This window comes from Sapajus apella, unplaced genomic scaffold (genome assembly GCF_009761245.1).
Source record: "Sapajus apella isolate SASKATOON/1434 unplaced genomic scaffold, GSC_monkey_1.0 scaffold132, whole genome shotgun sequence".
Classification (NCBI taxonomy): domain Eukaryota; kingdom Metazoa; phylum Chordata; class Mammalia; order Primates; family Cebidae; genus Sapajus; species Sapajus apella.
Window position 1 is genome coordinate 3555991 of NW_022437072.1, and position 18225 is coordinate 3574215.

General features: G+C 35.9%; 2 protein-coding genes across 9 annotated transcripts in view; both read right to left on the reverse strand.

Moving 5' to 3' along the window:
* Positions 1–18225, reverse strand: part of KCNT2 (potassium sodium-activated channel subfamily T member 2) — a 412694-nt gene that overhangs the window by 95347 nt on the left and 299122 nt on the right. For all 8 annotated transcript variants that reach the window (XM_032262881.1, XM_032262880.1, XM_032262875.1 and 5 more), the window contains exons 15-19: positions 14050–14199; positions 12167–12396; positions 5870–6083; positions 3556–3661; positions 2404–2576 (exon numbers count right to left, since the gene is read on the reverse strand). In XM_032262881.1, coding sequence (XP_032118772.1) covers positions 2404–2576; positions 3556–3661; positions 5870–6083; positions 12167–12396; positions 14050–14199 — 873 coding nt within the window. The remainder of the gene's footprint in view (positions 1–2403; positions 2577–3555; positions 3662–5869; positions 6084–12166; positions 12397–14049; positions 14200–18225) is intronic.
* LOC116539725 lies at positions 16028–16522 on the reverse strand. The gene has a single exon (XM_032262883.1). It carries the CDS (start codon positions 16421–16423, stop codon positions 16043–16045), a length of 381 nt encoding a protein of 126 aa, XP_032118774.1. The 5' UTR covers positions 16424–16522; the 3' UTR covers positions 16028–16042.

The window sequence follows — 18225 nt, forward strand, 5'->3', positions numbered from 1 at the left end:
AAAAGGTCATTCACCTTCTTTGTGTCTCTGTTACATCTTCTTAAAATAAGAGACAAGTGTTGTGGCAATGTCACACAGCTTTCGGTTTATTTAAATGTTTATATTGTGATTTGAGATTTTAAACAGCTCGGCACATCTGTCTAAGACTAAATCATCAGTATATATGTATTGTAAATATGTGACTTGTGGGACTAGAATGTAAAATAAATTGTGTAGTATGATGATCATCATGTAGTAAATGATCAATGATCATTATAATTATGAATGCAGGATGGAGGTAAATAATATTAACTTTTTTGAATAATCCTTAGGGTTTTATTCAAATGAATTATTCCCTGATAAAAGTCACTTCTATGTTTATACAGAAATACAGCTGTCAGTAATTAGGAGAAGTAGTTTTCAGATTAGTCTGTGATTGATCAAGAAATGAAGACTGGCTATACAGTTCCTTCTCTCATTCCTTGATCAATCACAGAATTGATTTTATAATCTGAATACACAAATCAATCATTCAGTAACAGACATTTTTGTACCTTGTTTATTCAAAACCAAACAGAAAGGGATTGATTTGGTTACAGCTATTCTAAAATCTATATCAGACATACAAGTGAAGCACTCCTAATCTACAACAGATGTAAAGCACTTCCGAGCTCCTGTCACCTGCCTGATGCTGGAAATGAAGACGCAGAGATTCGACATAAGATTACTTAGCAAGACTGGAGACTGAAAATGAGGGGTCCATTTCTGTTCACAGAGTAAACTACAGTCCTAAATATGAAGAGACTGATTTTTGGCAGGAAGGTTTTCACTTCAGCACAAGAAACTATCTTGAAATTATGTAAAGAGGAGGAAAATACAATTTTGCCTGAGTCCTATCAGAAGGATGCTGTAAGCACAGTTCCACTTTTTTTCAAATCACTTCCTATCTTCCTGTCTGTAACCTGGTACCTCAATTGATCCTGTTTGATCCAAGCCATACAAGTAGGAGCTACTCTAAGCAATGTTGGCAAATGCCCTTGTCTTAAATTCTACTTTCAGGACAGTGGATATACCATAAGTCAAAGAAGTCAAAGCTAACACATTTGAACTCCCATAGTCAGGCATCTCTCGTGTGGCAGCTCAGCCAATTCCTCAGAGCTTCCTATCAGAGATGCTTCAGAATTAAGGCTATGTTTGAAAGAAGTGATTTACAACCACTGTGTTGCCACAGACATACCACAACGCAACTTTGATTGTTCTAAAATTTATTTTAACAATCTTTTATTTCTTCCGAAATTTGGTCCAAGTTTCTGTTCCCGTACATTTACCCTAAATATGCCTCAGCTTTCCTTAGATGCCAAAGAGGTATAGAAAAATTGAGTAATCAATTTTTTAATTTTCAGATATGATTACTCAATGTAATTACTCAATTACATTGAGTAATCATATCTGAAAATTCTTCAAGTGAAAATTCTACAAGCGTGCTGAATTTCTGGAGTCGATTATTCTTAAAGTGATGATGCTAAGAAAGTTTCATCAGTAAGTATTTTGATATTGGTATAGTCAGAATAACCAACACCATAAAGTTATAATGTACCGAGGAGATGTCTCTTTTATGAGAAACTTCTTTTGATAATTTTGAAAGGCAGAGACAGGGCAACAGAATTTTGCCTGATTTATTAATAGTTCACCTTCACATTTGCATCACATTGGAATGGAAGAGGAGAGTGAGAGAATTTTAAAATACGGTATTAAAGACACCTGCTACTAATTTCCAGTCAAACAGACGAATATTATAATTTTAGAATAAAATGGCTTTGACCATTGCATTCAGTGACCTATATTTATATTTGCATAAGAATTTTGAAATGCTTAGTCTTATTTAACAAAAGTAAACCAATCCAATATTTTCAAAATAAATGTACATAGTAAAGCATAACTCCTATTATGTTACAGCATGTATGGTTTAACAGTGGTCCAATCATAACTTATGATGATGCTTTTTGTTATATAAAAATGGATCAGTAAATGCTTTTCTGATAATTAATGGTTCTTTAGAAAGACAAAAAAAAATGTCCAGTTTTGGCAGAGATTTGTCAGGCTTAGTTGACTAATTTAAGGAAAATTGCAGTAATTATTTCAGTGGCCTGTTTCCTGTGGTATTATGAGTAGATGATCACTTGCAAAACAGTTTTAAATAAAATTCTCAGAATATCCCAGTGATATTTTAGTAGTACTTCTGAAACATAATCATAGTCAATGACATATTTTGTATCACAGCACCGAATATATCTCCCAATGGGTCATTTACCATAATGTATCTGATTTAAAATACTATCAGCATATTGCAGGCAATTATTTCTGACACACATTAATATAATATTAAAAACTTTATCTTGTTTGTGTATCTTAAAATATACTTACGGGTTATCCAATAGCAGTACTATGGGATTAAGTTCTTTCTTTGGTCTATAGTATGCCCTGAGAGGAACAATAAAGTTATACAATCCATTTCCAGCTGTTTCAGCTGCAACTATAATTAGTTTATTTTTGAATCCATAGGCTTTTGCATCCTCATAGTAGTTATGCTGGCAACTCTAGAGAAGAAAAATTATACAAAGAAATGCCATTTTTATATTCCATTAAAATTTGGTAAAAACATTTGAGATATATAAAAATGTAAAATTAATCTAACCATGTAAATACTTATTTTCTAACAAATTTGAAAATAGCTACATTTTTCTATGCCCATTTCTGCAATCTACAGTAAAAAATAAAAGTGTGCATGGACAAGAAAAATGAATTGCTGGTTTGTAGCCTGATGTTGAAAGAGTCAACAATTTGTATGTCTGTGTGTGTGTGTTTTGTTTGTTTGTTTGTTTTTTGGGATGGAGTCTCGCTCTGTTGCCCAGGCTGGTGTGCAGTGGTGTGATCTCCACTTGCAACTTCTGCCTCCCGATTTCAAGAAATTCTCTGCCTCAGCCTCCTAAGTAGCTGGGATTACAGGCACCTGCAACTACTTCCAGCTAATTTTTTTTCTTTTAGTAGAGATGGGGTTTCACTATCTTGGCCAGGCTGGTCTTGAACTCCTGACTTTGTGATCCACCCGTCTTAGCTTCCCAAATTGCTGGGATTACAGGTGTAAGCCACCGCACCAGGCCTTGTTTTATTGTAAGCTAAAACTTGCTGCAAGAGGACATCAAGGTATGCTTTTTTTTGAAACGGAGTCTAGCTCTGTTGCTAGGCTGGAGTGCAGTGGTGCAATCTTGGCTCTCTGCAACCTCTGCCTCCTGGGTTTGAGCAATTCTCCTGCCTCAGACTCCCAAGTAGCTAGGACTACAGGCGCACACCACCAAGCCCAGTTAATTTTGTAATTTTTTTTTCTTTTTTTTTAGTAGAGATGGAGTTTCACCATGTTGGCCAGGATGGTCTTGATCTCTTGACCTAGTGATCCACCCACCCTGGCCTTCCAAAGTGCTGGAACTATAGGCGTAAGCCACTGCGCCTGGCCCAAGGTATACATTTTTACAAATTAATTTTCTCTGACTTTCATTTCTTTTAGCAACAAGTGCTTACCTTGTCTAATCTTAAGCAGCAAAATGGTACTTTTTCATGAAGGAGATGACAAAAAGTGGGTGAACTTCCAATATATGGAGAATAAGGTGGGTAACCTTTAGCATACCTGTAAAACAATACAAAATATTACCCTTGAATAAGGCATGCAAATTTGGGAAATTAAGTTATGGCCATGTTCCTCTGTTTTGATCACATTATATCAATAACTCTGTGTTACGATTATATTTTGATAAAGATGTAGTTAAGAAGGGAGGTAGGCAAACTGTGGCCCCGAGATAAAATATGGCCTACCACATGGTTCTGCAAGCTGAGGGTTGTTTTTATATTGTTAAATGGTTGTCAAGTAAAAATTAAATGCAGTTCAAATTTCAGTATCTCAGCCACGCTCATTTATGTATGTATTGCATATGGGTGTTTTTGTGCTTTGGTAAGAGCTAGTAGCTGCAACAGGGATCAAAACGCCTGAAATACTTATTGCCTGTTCCTTTTTAGAAAAAATTTGCTCTCAGCTTAGAAGATTTTCATTAAAAAAAAAAGTAGTGTTAATTTTTACAAAATACATTTAAAGCAAAATGCATTGTTATGATTTGCTCTATCAATATTCATTAGCCATAAATACATAACCAAAAGGGAATAAATAACAGAGTTAATTGGTTAGAAACAGAGTTTTTGTTGGAATCATGCTTAAAACATTATCACAGACATTTCACCTGCTGACTTCTGAAAAACAGCCACCTGCATATTTCAGCTATATTGACTTTCCGAATGAAACTTCTAAAATGTAGCAGCATAAATGAAAATTATGCAATAAAATAAAATTTAGCGAAAAGAATATCTTCTTATCCCCCAATAAGGAAGTGTTTGATTTTAACAAATTTACCTGCTAAGCCATAACATTTCAGACCTAGTTTAAACTGTTTTATCCCTAAAGAAGAGATGCAAATCAGTATTTTCAGGACATAAACTTTATTGGCTGAAAGATAAAATTAGAGGGTAAAATTTTTTAAATTTAGAAGTGGGTAATCTCCATAATTACTGCAACATCTCTTTCATTTTTCTAGAAATAAAAAAAAAAAACCCTTTTACCTCTCAATTTTTTAAGAAGTGTAAGGAAAGAATTTCAATCACACTCCAAAACACTGTTTCCTGTGAAGACACTGGTTGCCAAACCTCTCCCTGTTTCCATCCTAGATTCCAAATATATTTGAGGATTCTGACCATTAATTTCTTTGGAGAGCACATTTTGTTTCGTGGGTACATCAACCTTTCTTACAATAATTTTTTAAGTGTGAGAAATTAAAGCAAAGAATATTTTCACGCTTCAATAATATTTTAATTCTTTTTAGTTGAATTCAACATTACTTGAATTTACATTTTATGAAAGATCCTGGAAGAAATGTTAAGATGTTATGTTCCCAATGCCACAGCACCCATACTATGACTAACAGTAATTAATACTAATTGAATGCTTACTCTGCACAAAACATTGTTTTGGCATAAGCAATTTTTCTCCATTATCTCAGTTAATCGCTGCATAGCTTTATGAAGTAGTAATTACGCCCCATTTACAGGTAAATAAATTATTGGCCAGTTTTTAAAGTCACTTGTACAGAGTCAATAAAGTGGTACTGTCATGGCAAACAATGTAGTTAGGACTCCACGGTCAAGGCTGTGCACGGCTGTGTTTCCTGAAGAAGGACAATTTAATATGTAGAGTAAGATATGTTAAAAAACTCTACTGCAGGCTACAATGTGATTAACACTACATAGATTGGTACTCTTATTAATTATGAAAGCTTAGGAAAGGGAAACAGTACTCCTTTTATTCATACCTTTGAAATATTAATTAATGCACACTGTATGGAAGTACTGAACATAAAGATACGTAAGGAAAGCTTAATGTAGGGGCTGCATTTACCTTTCATCGAATAATTGATTGAACTTCAGTACGGATGTGTAATAAAATAAATCCAAAGTATAAAGTACAATATACTATAAAAAGCATATAATTATGAAAATGAAGTTTATATCTTGGGAACACTGATTTATATCTTTTTTTCCTTGAGGATAAAGGATAATTAAGAGAATGGAAATATATGTTGAAGCCAGAAAGTTGAGGGTTCATTATGCTCTGCAGTTAAGAATATACTGGCCACTAGCGGTGTGTTTTGGTTGAAGTATATAGGAATGATTCTAGGATGTTCAGAAGGAAAGATCATTAGCTCCTTACCTATCGGGAAGGTACCTAAAGAAAATACTTAAGGACATTAGCACAAAACCCAGTAATCTTACACCTTCAAGTATCTGAACATACTCTAAATTTGAAGAAATTTCTTCATCTGGTGTAGTTTCATCTTCTGATTGGTCACTTAGAAGATCACATGTTTGAATTGATGATGTATCTGCAACCTCTAAAACAGGAGCAATACTAGGTCTTCTTACTTCTTTACTTCCTTCTGTAGGAAGAGACAGGGTAGGGCCACTTGCTGATCTACAGCTTGTGTCTTGCAAGTCTATAGCCACAGTACCTAAAATAATAAAACATGACAATTCATCAAGGCGTTTAGCATATTGATCACTAGTATAGAAAGTTAAATGAAATATGAAATATAATGAACATAATCAAGATAGATATAGTATATATTTATGTGTGTGTGTATGTTTAGTTCTGACAGCCAAATATTTCTTTTGCACATGGACATTTCTCTGGACAAGAAAAATCTCTATTTGCATAAAAGTATACTTGCAGAGTGTTGCTCTATAGCACAAAACATGGCATTTGTATAATCCTGAAGTATACAGAAATTTAAAGTGAAGAAGTATACTCTGATGTTCCAATTTATTCTTTTGTTGTTCACCATGTCCATTTTGTGAATTTCTTATTGTGTCTTTCCCCACTTTTCTTTTCTTCTTCTTCTTCTTTTTTTTTTTTTTTTTTGAAGACAGAGTCTCACTCTAGCCTCCGGGCTGGAGTGCAGTGGCACAATCTCAGCTCACTGCAACCTCTGCCTCTTGGGTTCAAGAGCCTCCTTTCCTACTGAGCTATCTTTTTGTAATTGATTTGCGATCACTTTTTAAAGTACCAGGGCTGCTGATATATTACATTTATTTTTTATAAAATGAATATTTATTGGCTGCCACATATGGGGAGCACTGCTCCAGGTACTTGAAATGTGCAGAGAAGACAACAAAGTTTCTACATGATGAAACCCATAGCAGCAAGCAGACAAATAAATGGATAATTGTAGATAGTGATAAGTAGCATGCAGGGAGAGGAATGGAGCTTTTATTTGCTAAGAAAGAAGGACACTGTTAAGTCAGGACATTTGATTTTTGACCTGAAATACAGTAAGGAACACACAAGTCATGGGAGTATCTGGAGGCAGTAAGAATGGCAAGCCTATGCCAAGTGGCTTAAGGCTATTAAATACTTGAGGCATTCAAGGAATGGTAGGCAGAAGAAGCAATTCCCTTTGTGATTTTTAATGAAATTTAAAAATTAATTTTAATATCAATTTATGAAAAATTGAGGTCCCTCTCTTAGAGAAAATAATGATGAATGACATCATATTTCATGATTATTCGTTGCATTTACGCACTCAGTGGTATGTGGTCATCCTTCTAAGTCGTTAGTCTTTACTTTGTCCCATTCTTTGAAACAATTACAGCCACATGTTGCTTAAAAAGAGGAATATGTTCTGAGAAATATAACATTTGGTGATTTCTTTTTGTTCAAACATCATTGAGTATACTTAGACAAGCCTAGAGGAGACAGCCTACTCTCCTAGGCTATACGGTACATAGGCGGTACGGTGTGGCCTACTGCTCCTAGGCTGCAAATCTGTAAGCGTGTTACTGTACCGAATGCTGTAGTCAACTGTAACACAACGATAACCGAAACACAGAAAATGTACAGTAAAAATATGGTATTACAGTCCTACGGGACTATCACTGTATGCCGCACCATCACTGACTGAATTGTCTTTATGTGGGACATGACTGTTTAAAATTCTGCTTTCCTTAAACCTCTGACCTTCCAACCTTCTTCCTCATTATAGTAACATGAACTGAAGAAAATATGACCTTATCTCAGCCCTTCACTTCCACAGTCATTTTTCAGACCTTGTTATAACCAATAATAACAATGTTGTACATATTTTTAGGCATTCACCCTTTGACCACCACTATTTCTTGTCATTTCAGGTCACTCTCACTGATTTCCCAACTCCAGCTATGATTTTACCATGCTGGAACTTCAGCTCTACTGATGATACCAGAGTTTGTCTCTCTCTTTCCCTTGATATTCTCTCTTCTCTTCTTACCTGTCTTGAATTCCAAATTACCTATGTATAAGCATTATGATTATTTTCTTGCATAGACCCCTGGATCCCTTGATGTCTTTTTGCTTCATTCCACCCTCTTGACAAAACAGAACCCTGTTTAAGTCAGACTCTCCCTGCTCCCCATATCTATGCCTATGCAACAGAACACACACGGGCAGCTTCGCTCTTGCATCACCATTAGTCTCTCCTCGTCTGTCCTGATTTTTGGCCGTTTTCACTACACACATAGATGATCCTTCCAACACTCCAGACCCAGCTCCTTGTCCTCCCTGCTAGTAGTGTCTTCTTCTATCACTCTGTCATTCCTTCTCATGGTCACACCTTGGCTTTTGTAATCATTACTTGCTGCACATCTTCTCTCCTTCTGGCATCTCGTTCTCTGACACCTGCACCTTGTCTTTCCAGCTCTCTCCCTCTTGATTTTCACTGGAATAAGAATCGATTAATCCATTCTCCTTTCAGTCTCTTTTAACCAAAAGACATCTTTTCACTTCCTTACTTAAATTAAGTTCCATGGCTTATAATTATACACAATCTATTATACAAACCCTCAATCTCTCTGCCTTTATTACTTCTTTATATTTCAACACTAGCTACAAAGCCATTTCTTTTCTCCTTTCGGCAGTCAGACGTTTTAAGAACTCTCCAGATCTAGGCTGTTCCTAATTTGTCTTCTACCATTCTTTCCCAAACCCACTCCAATCTGGCATTGTCCCCCACCACTCCACTGAAACAACTCCTATCAGGGTGAACGATGATCACTGCATTGCTAAATTCCATGGACACTTCTCAGTCCTTAGTTATATGGCCTATCAGCAGCATTTGACATGCTTACCATGCTGTTCTCTTGATGCACTTAGCTCATGTGCATTCCAGAACACCACACTCATCTGGTCTTCCTTCAACCCTGCCGATAGCTCCTCTTTGGTCCACTTTGCTGGTTTCTTCTCACCCCCCTGATACTAATCTTAGTACATACTGCAGAGGTCTGACCTTTGTCTTTCATTTTTTCTTGCTGTACTCATTTCCTCAATGATCTCATTCAGTTTTATGGCTTTAAATACAGTACATAAGATCAGAAATAAAAAATTTACTTTTTCAGCCTATCTCTCTCCTGAAATCCAGACTCTTATCTCTAACTTCCTGTTAGACATCTTCAAGGTGATCCAAATTGCTCTTTATCTTCCCTTGACCTCCCAAAACCTGCATTCCCCTAGCTTTTCCTCTCAATTTATGGCCATTCCTTCTCTAGTTGCTTAATCCAAAAACATTCTATTTCTTCACACTTCTCTTTTTTTCACAGTATCAATTCCATTTTTCAAGGAATTCTGACTATCCTCCAGGTACATCCAAAATTTTCTCCTTCTTACCACTTCCATTTGAAAATAGTCTGATCCTTGCTCCAAACCATCTATGTTCAACAGCAGCCTGAGTGGAGTACTAAAGCAAGTCAGCACAGGTGAGTTCAGGTCATGGCTCTACATAAAACCTTGCAATAATTCCCGCTCCAGTGAGAGTAGAAGCTGCAGTCCTCATATGGACTTAGAAAGCCCAACAGGATCTGGCCTCTTTCTACCTGTTCCTCTTCATCTCCTGCTACTCTTCCAGCACTCACTGTGCCTGAGACACAAGGACCTCTTGACCGTTCCTGGGGCCTAGCCAGGCTCTCACTTTAGGGCCTTTGCGCCAGCTGTTATCTCTGCCAGGAATGCTCTTTCCGGACCTCCAGGGGACAAATTCCTCATTTCCTTCAAGTATTTGCTCAAACATCACCTTCTGGCCTTCTAACCACTTCACTTAAAAACCCACTCCTCCCAAAATTAATTATCTCCTATACTAGCTCTGCTTTCTTCTTTTATTTTTTCCCTTTTAACTTATAACCCACTAATACACTAAGTAATTTACTTTATTTTTACATCTACTTTGTGAACTAAGGATCTTTGTTATTTCAGTAATGTTTTATCACAAAAACTTACGACAGTTCTTGGTACATATTAGGTACTCAATAAATACTTTTCAGGGTACGTATTACATATTCAATAAATACCTTTCGGGTTACCTATTAGGTAATCAATAAATACTTTTTGAGTACATTAAAAATGAGTATTGCTAGTATAGACTAAAAATATGTCAATGACAAATAGGGTTACCTAAGAAAGTCTAGGTAGAACCATGGAATAGTGTTTGGAGGGAGTGATATTTAGACTGAGACATAAAGGATTAGAAGTCATTACTTAGCCATGTTGGGGTATGGGGTGTAGTTCCTGTCAGAGGAAACTTAATGTGTTAGGGCCCATTGACGAAAAATTGAAACAAAGTAAGTGAAGATTGAAAGAAAGTAAGAAAGATTGGAGCTTAGGAGAGCAGTCGAAGGGGTGGTAAAATGAGGGGTCAGAAAAGTCAGAAAATACCATTCATAAAAAGCCTCTAAAGAAAGTGACTGACTAATTTATTTTCTGATGCTGAAGAGTAAAAGGGGTTGTGTTTAATAATCACATCAGGACAATTATATAAATTGGAGCAATCCTAAGAAACTGGAACATTCCTAAGAAAACTGGGATTGCCTAATGCAAACCAAAACTTTTGGTTATCCTATTTATAAGTTATGTCACATTATAAAAGTTAGAGAAAGCAGGCGATTTACTCAGGAAAACGATGTTATCAAAACTCTGTTTAAAAAGTATGACTCTGATCTCCGGGTGTGGAATCGAGTACAGGGTGGCGAGGCTGGAGGCAGGGAATGAAGATGAGGTTGCTGGCCCCGCCGTTCAGGGAGGGGAGGGCGGAGGCACAGAGCAGGATGACGCTGGTGGTGGACATGGGAAGAACTGAATGATTCCGGGGCTATGCACTGATCAGATTCCACAGAATCTGGTTAACTATGAGGTATAAGAAGAGCAAGTTGGTGAAAAGTCAGAACTGTGACTTTACAAATCAAAGGATAACGGTGTCAACTGCATTTTAGCAAAAAAAAAGAGAGAGAGAAGGAGAAAATGGTGGTGTTGAATGAGACTGTATAAATCGGTTTAATTTGAATATGCTGTGTTAGTTTTTCCTGCAAAATACTCAAATAGAAATAACCAGTAGGCAGTTCCTGCTGCTCTGAGATGTTGAGTTAATACTTTAGATAAAGAAAACATCAGTTGATGGACAATTGAATCCATGAGAACAGATGTGACCATACAGGGAAAGTGAATGTGTACAATGCAGAAAAAAAGGCATTAGAGTGTTTCTGAAGAACATGGTCAATATTCTTGTCATATACTGGGAAGACAATCATTAGATATAGCGACAAAGAGAGGAGTGGTGACCTTGCCAACATAGTTTCAGTGATATGACTGCAGATGTCACATTGAACTGAGAGGAGGGGGGACGGGGAGAGGGGAAAGGGGAGAGGGGAGAGGGGAGGGGGGAGAGGGGAGAGGGGAGAGGGGAGGAGAGGGGAGAGGGGAGAGAGGGGAGAGATCAGCCAGAGATTCTGAATAGAAAATGAAGTTAGGTAATGAGGATGGATTAAAGAGTAAAGTCTCTGAGGAGGAACAAGAGCATGGTCAACGGAATAAATGAATGTATCTGTGTTAGTTAAAAAGGGCACATTTTCCTTGTGACAGATACTAAATGTTTGTAGGTGGTTAGGAAGCAAAACTGTAAAGAAATTCTTATTTGCATGGAGGTATTTTTCTTTTATCTTTTTTCTTCTATGTGGTAGAAGCCAAGTTCAATGGTGAGAGTGAGGTGGGAGATGGAAAGAGAATTTTGAGAAAAATGAAGAATATTTGAAATAGCCTCTGTTGGTGATAATTACAAAGAGACCTTAAAAAAGAAATATAAAAGCGTATGGTGCTTATAATACAATCAGAAATATAAAATGATAGTTGGTTTTATTTTTGTAATATCTCAGATTGATTTTTTTTTTTTTTGGACACAGGGTCTTTCTATGTTGCCCAAGGTGTTCTCAGACTCCTGGATCAGGAAATTTTTCCACCTCAGCCTCCAGAATAGGTGGTATTATAGCTACATGCAACCACAGTAGGCTAATAGGCTAATATCTTACTTAAAAAAAAAATCGCAACTCAGAAATACTATGCTGTGTACCTATTAGGTATACATACATTGTATGTATACCTAATCATACCTACTTTGTAAAAATGCAGCATGTTTAAAATTTGGCTTTAAACTTTTAATAAAAACTGAAATGTATTTGTATTTATCATTACTTTTTATTTTAGGAATAAATTAATTATATTTTCAAATTTTTCAATACTTACCCATGCTGGCAATTATGCTATGTACAGGTAATCTGGAAGGTCCATGATAAAATGACCTTGAAACATTGCTTTTTCTCTGCTGGTCTTGGTTTTTAAATGCTGAATTCTCTTCTTTGGTAATATTAATATAAAAACATATGTCTGTAGAATTCATAATGTATCGAGGACCTGGATTCAGCAAAATGTTTTTATTATCTTCCCTCCTTACACCAATCAAGCAGACACCAAACCTTAATTTAAAAAAGAAAATAAGAGTTTGTAAGAAAGTTAGTAAATTATTGTTAGGCTGAGGAAAAGAAACGCTTTAAATAATGGTTTTTTAAAGCTTGAAATGTCTAGAAGGTCAAGATCCTCATTTTTACAGGAAAATAAACTATGTTCTTAGTGTGTTATAAAACAAATTTAGGTGACTATGACCCCTATAAATTTATATTTAAATAAAAATGAATGGAAGAACATAAGAAACATGAGTGCATGTTATACACTAAGGGTAATGTTATTTTGCAAATTTTTACAAAAATTTTACTTTAGTCAAAAAACATAAAAGTATTTCTTACTTTGGTTAAAAAAAAGGAAGTTTAAAACTATTGGCCAAAGGAAAGAAACTTACTGTGGTAACCTGAAAGACAACAAGGGTCACTAAATTTATCATATTTGGTTTACTTTAAATTTTAGAAAAAAAATTATTTTCAATAGTCTTAAATAGGTACGCACTTAATCAGAAAAAAATAGCAAACTTTAAATGTAATAGGCACCTTAAACAATTTTTAATATGTTCTTTGGGGTTTCCTCTAAACACAAATCATTCTCAGTATTTTTATTTCAATGTGCCTTAAAGTGATACAAATTTAATTAAGTTTAAAGATATTTTTAAGCAATAAAATATATGTATCAATATAATTACATTGAGAAGTAAAGTAGAATACAGAAGCTCCTTGACTTATGAAAGTTATGTCCTGATAAACCAGCCTAAGTTGAAAATATTGTTAAATAAAAAATGTTTTTAATACATCTAGACAACCAAAGATCATAGTTTTAGCTTAGCCAACCTAAAACATACTTAAAACACTTACGTTGCCTACAGTTGGGCAAAATCATCTAATACCAAGCCTATTTTATAATAAAGTGTTAAATATCTTACATAGTTTATTGAATATTCTACTGAAAGTGAAAAACAGAATGATTATATGGATACTGAAAGTATGGTTTCTACTGAATGGCTATTGTTTTGTACCATCAAGGTCAAAAAATCATAAGTGAATGCACTGTAAGTTGTGAGCTCTTGTACATTACATAAGAGATTAGTAGACTTCATAGACATAAATCCTCCAAAATATATTATACGAAAACATTTCAGATAGATATTATTTTCATTATATACATATATTTTTATTTTTTAAGTAAATACTTTTTTTTTTTTAAAGGAAAAGAAAAAAATGTTCTATGTTTGAATTGGAAGGTAGTTTTATTTACTTTTTAACTTATTTCTCTGGCCAAAACAAGGGCCACCATCAGAGATTTTTTTAAATGTATATTTTTATAAATATTTGTACTACTTTGTTTTAGTTTTTAATCAACACCTTAAAATTCAGATATGTAAAGAAGATTTTCATGTGTTTGTAAATTCTTAATGGATTAAAATATTTTAAAAGAGTTTAAAAGTTGCTAAACAAAATATTCCTATAAATTATAATTTCCTCCTGACAATCTTCCATACAGACACTAGGGTTCAAATGTTTCAACATTGGAGAATATTGTGGCAAAAATTCCAGAACGCTTAAACTCATGAGCACAATATTCATTGTATTTTTGAAAACTCCTTTCACATGATATGCTTGATTGATTGATTGATATTTTAACTGTTCTCTGAGACAGAAACATACTTTTTGTGTGCATGGAAAGAGGCATATGTGAAACTCTTTCCTTCATATTCAGCAAAAAATGTACTTTCTTCCAAAACAATGTGGTAGACTTCATTCCCAGAACATCTACCGTACATCTTCTGCCATTGTTCTGGCGACTGCTGGCCTTCTCTGCAACACAAGCACACACACATACACACACACAAGAAGAAAACACAGTGAATGTAGTTAAAAAACAGTTGTCACAGAAAATTTTTCATCTGTATAAGAACTGGCAAGCACTATTCCAAGAAGCATCCAAGTAATGCTTTGAACTCTCAAGATGACATTACATGCAAGAGTTTCTACAAACATTTTGAAATTAATAGTATATATATATAAGCTTGAGAAATGGTAGTTTTCTAGAAAGTGGGAGTTTTTCAAGATCCAGGATTTAACTTTTAGTCTCTCTTTATGTATATCCTGTCATGCATATCCTGTAAAATTTGTTGTACAGTCTCCATAATATGGCCAACATTATCTTACCTATCCTGCAGGGCTCTTGTAGGTATTTTATTTTGCTTTATGTTTAAAATTATAAATTTATCTCAATTTATCGATTTGATTTTATAGAAAATACACCCTTATTTTTTGTTCATATCATAGCAATGACTTTCTTCCAGTTGTATAGCAGTCAGGAAAGACACTTCTCTGTGATAATAGTAAGGGTCTTGCCAACTAACTGAATATTTGTGTAACCACAAAATTCATGTTAAAATCCTAATCCCATTGTGATAGTATTTGGTGGTGGGGTCTTTGAGAGGTACTGAGGTCATGAGAGTAGATCCCTCAGGAATGGAATTAGTGCCTTCTAAAAAGATGCTAAAGAGCTGTCTTCCTGCCCTGAGAGAATACAATTCAGCAGTTTACAACTCAGAAGGGGGCCTCACTAACACCTGATCATGTTGGCACCTAGATCTTAGATTTCCAGCCTCCAGAACTGTAAGAAATGAATTTCTGTTGTTTATAAAATGCCCATACTGTGGTAATTTGTAATAACAGCCTGAACTGACTAAATCTCCAAAAGAGACCCCACAAAAGTATTTTTACAAAGAAGGTAAGTTTACCACAAAAAGTACAATGTCTTTTTTTTCTAGAATGTTCTGTGCTGCCCGCCTTCAGTGGCTTTAAAAATATATTGAAAATGCAATTGATAAGAAATTTATAATGGATATATAAATAGCATTTTTCTCATTTTATATAATAAATTCACTTATCTTTGCTGAATAAAGCTTAAGAACTCTACAAGTACAAGAAAAGCACATTTTAGAAGCAATATGAAATGCCAGATATAGGTGATGGGGAGGAAGGCAGCAAATCACACTGCCATGTATGTACCTATGCAACAATCTTGCATGTTCTTTACATGTACCCCAGAACCTAAAAAGCAATTTTTTAAAAATAAATAAAATAATAAAAATAATTCATCATAATCTCTAATAGATTCTTTTTTTTTTTTTTTTGGGATGGAGTTTCGCTCTTGCCACCCAGGCTGGAGTGCAATGGCGTGATCTCGGCTCACCGCAACCTCTGCCTCCTGCGTTCAGGCAATTCTCCTGCCTCAGCCTCCTGAGTAGCTGGGATTACAGGCACGCGCCACCATGTCCAGCTAAGTTTTTGTATTTTTAGTAGAGATGGGGTTTCACCGTGTTAACCAGGATGGTCTCGATCTCTTGACCTCGTGATCCACCCGCCTCGGCCTCCCAAAGTGCTGGGATTACAGGCTTGAGCCACCGCGCCCGGCCAATCTCTAATAGATTCTTAATGGATCATCGCAGATCACAAGTCATTGCTACCACGTTTAGGACTTTAAAAGCCATTTTAAAGTCTGAGTATTGTCTAACGGGTTATCAGGAAGGATATATGAACATTTTCAAATTGTCTATAAGCTTTAAAAAAATCTATATTTTCTAAGTACATCTCATTTCTGCATCATTCCTTTTTTTTTTTTTTAACAAGGACAATTTTACTTTAATCAAGTTCCAGAATGAGGGTGCACAGCTTCGAAGAGCAGTCTGTAGCAGAAGACGCGAGGGTGTGTGTAAAGCTGTGTGTCTAGAATATACCAACGGAAACACACACAACCCCAGCGGGGCCTTTGGCGAACTCTCGAAGCTGCTCCATCCCGGTGCAGGCAGCTGCTTCGTCCAGCTGACTTTGGGAATGTCGCAGTGCTCCGTGAGTGTGTCCAGGTGTCGTTAAAGTCCTCCACTCTCTGCTTGTGGGTTTTAGATGCTTTCTTCAGGATCCTTTCCATTTGCCGCTTCTCCTGCATTTTCTCGAAGGCCGCCTGGGCCGGGGTCCGCTTGTCCAGGCCGCGCCGCTTCTCCTCCTCGTTCTTTTTGCTCGTTCCCATTGCTTCCAGGAGTTTCGCTTTGTCTTTGTCCTTCTTTTTCTTCTTCCGCTTAGTCACTCCGAGCTCTGCGACGCCTTCTTAAGTATGTTTTAAGAGTCAAGAGCCTGGACCCCGGAGGTTGATTGCCTAATCTGAGTCCCAACTGTACAAGCTTTTGTGTTATTTAACTTTTCAGTGATTATTTATCTCTTCTGTGAAAAACAATATCAGCTTCCTTGGGTTAGATTAAATGAGGTAACACAAACCAGATGTTGGAATCATAGAAAACACACAGTACATATAAGCTGACAGTATTATTCTGGTGTTACATCTTCCTCATTGCTAAATTTCGGAGCCATTTTAAATATACCTAGTTGACTTAACAATAATGCTTTTAAAACCTGGACCCATTCTTCCATAATGTTAATGTATTTTTGGAACTAGGAAAACAAAATAAAACAGTTTCGATTTTTGTTTGCATATGACTACATCTAGCTACTACTTCCTAAGAATGATTGTTCCTGGTGGAGAAAACATTCCCTTTGGCAAACAAAAATAAAGTTATTTTTGTTATGTACCACATTACTCTTTGGCAAGAGGGTACTGAGCAAAAACAGAATCTATCTGAAAGACTGAAAATGTATGAGATGATGCTGGTAATTCATCAGGATTTGTTTGAGATCCAAAAGCCATCATGAGGTCAACTAATTGTCATGCAAGGGTACTATTCAAGAGAGTTATAAATTTAATTCCAGAAGCTGACGGGAACACAATGTGGTAACTTGGAAGGGAACAGAAATGGATGGAATCAGACAAGGACAGTTCAGATAAATTTTCTTAAGTGATTTGCTTATTACATTGCTTTTTTATACTGGTACATGGCCCCTCAGGCAGCATCATTTTTTAGGATGTCATTTCTTTGGGAATTTTTTTTTCCTTTATGATTTCTACAAAACCTTAATAGGTAACCAGGAATCTCTAAGTTCAGCTAATTGTCAATATACAAATTTTGTTATTTTCAGCTCATGTTATTTGCTTGAGAAATACTAGACATTACTATTACAGCTAATACTCGTGTGTATATCCAGTTCCCACTCATTAACTAAAACACAAAACATTAATTGAGCACCTGTGAAATGCCAGGAAGGGCTTTAAATTCAAAGGTTAGAGGTTATGGCAGTTAACAAAAAAAGTAAAAATGTCTTGTCTCGTGGAGTCACTAGTGGGAAACGGCCAACAACAAACATGAAAAAGCAAATTATGTTCTGTGTTAGAGGTGATAATAGTGGGGAGAAAAATGAAGCAGGAAGGGAGCTAATATTTTAGCAGGTTGAATAAAATGTAAATAGTGTGACTGCGGAAAAGATGACATTAGAGTAAAAATCTTGAAGAAGGTGAGGGAGGTCTGGGAGAAGATCATTATAGGCAGAAGCAGCTACACGAACTTCCCTGAGACAGAGGTAATACCTGATGTGGCTCAGAAAGCGCAGGAAGCAAGTTTAGCTGGAGTTCAGGGAGAAGGAGAAAATGGGGCCAGAGAGATAACTAGCTGGGAAGGGGGATCATGAAGAACTTTATAAATAACAGTACTATGGCTTTGATCTTTAATTGGGATGACTTGGCAACCACTGGCGAATTCTGAAGACTGGTACAAAAAGTCTGATTCATATTTTATAAAATACCTCTGGTCATTGTGTTGAAAATAGATTGAAGAAGGGGTAATGACCAGTGAGTGGGTTATTGCAATGATCCACCTAGATGATAATGGTTTGGACCATGTTAGATTCTGGGTATATTCTGAAGGTAGGCCTGAAGAATTTGCT

Bases quoted from the DNA above. Each gene is read 5' to 3' on its own strand.
- LOC116539725 (XM_032262883.1), bottom strand. From the start codon at position 16,423: ATGGGAACGAGCAAAAAGAACGAGGAGGAGAAGCGGCGCGGCCTGGAC.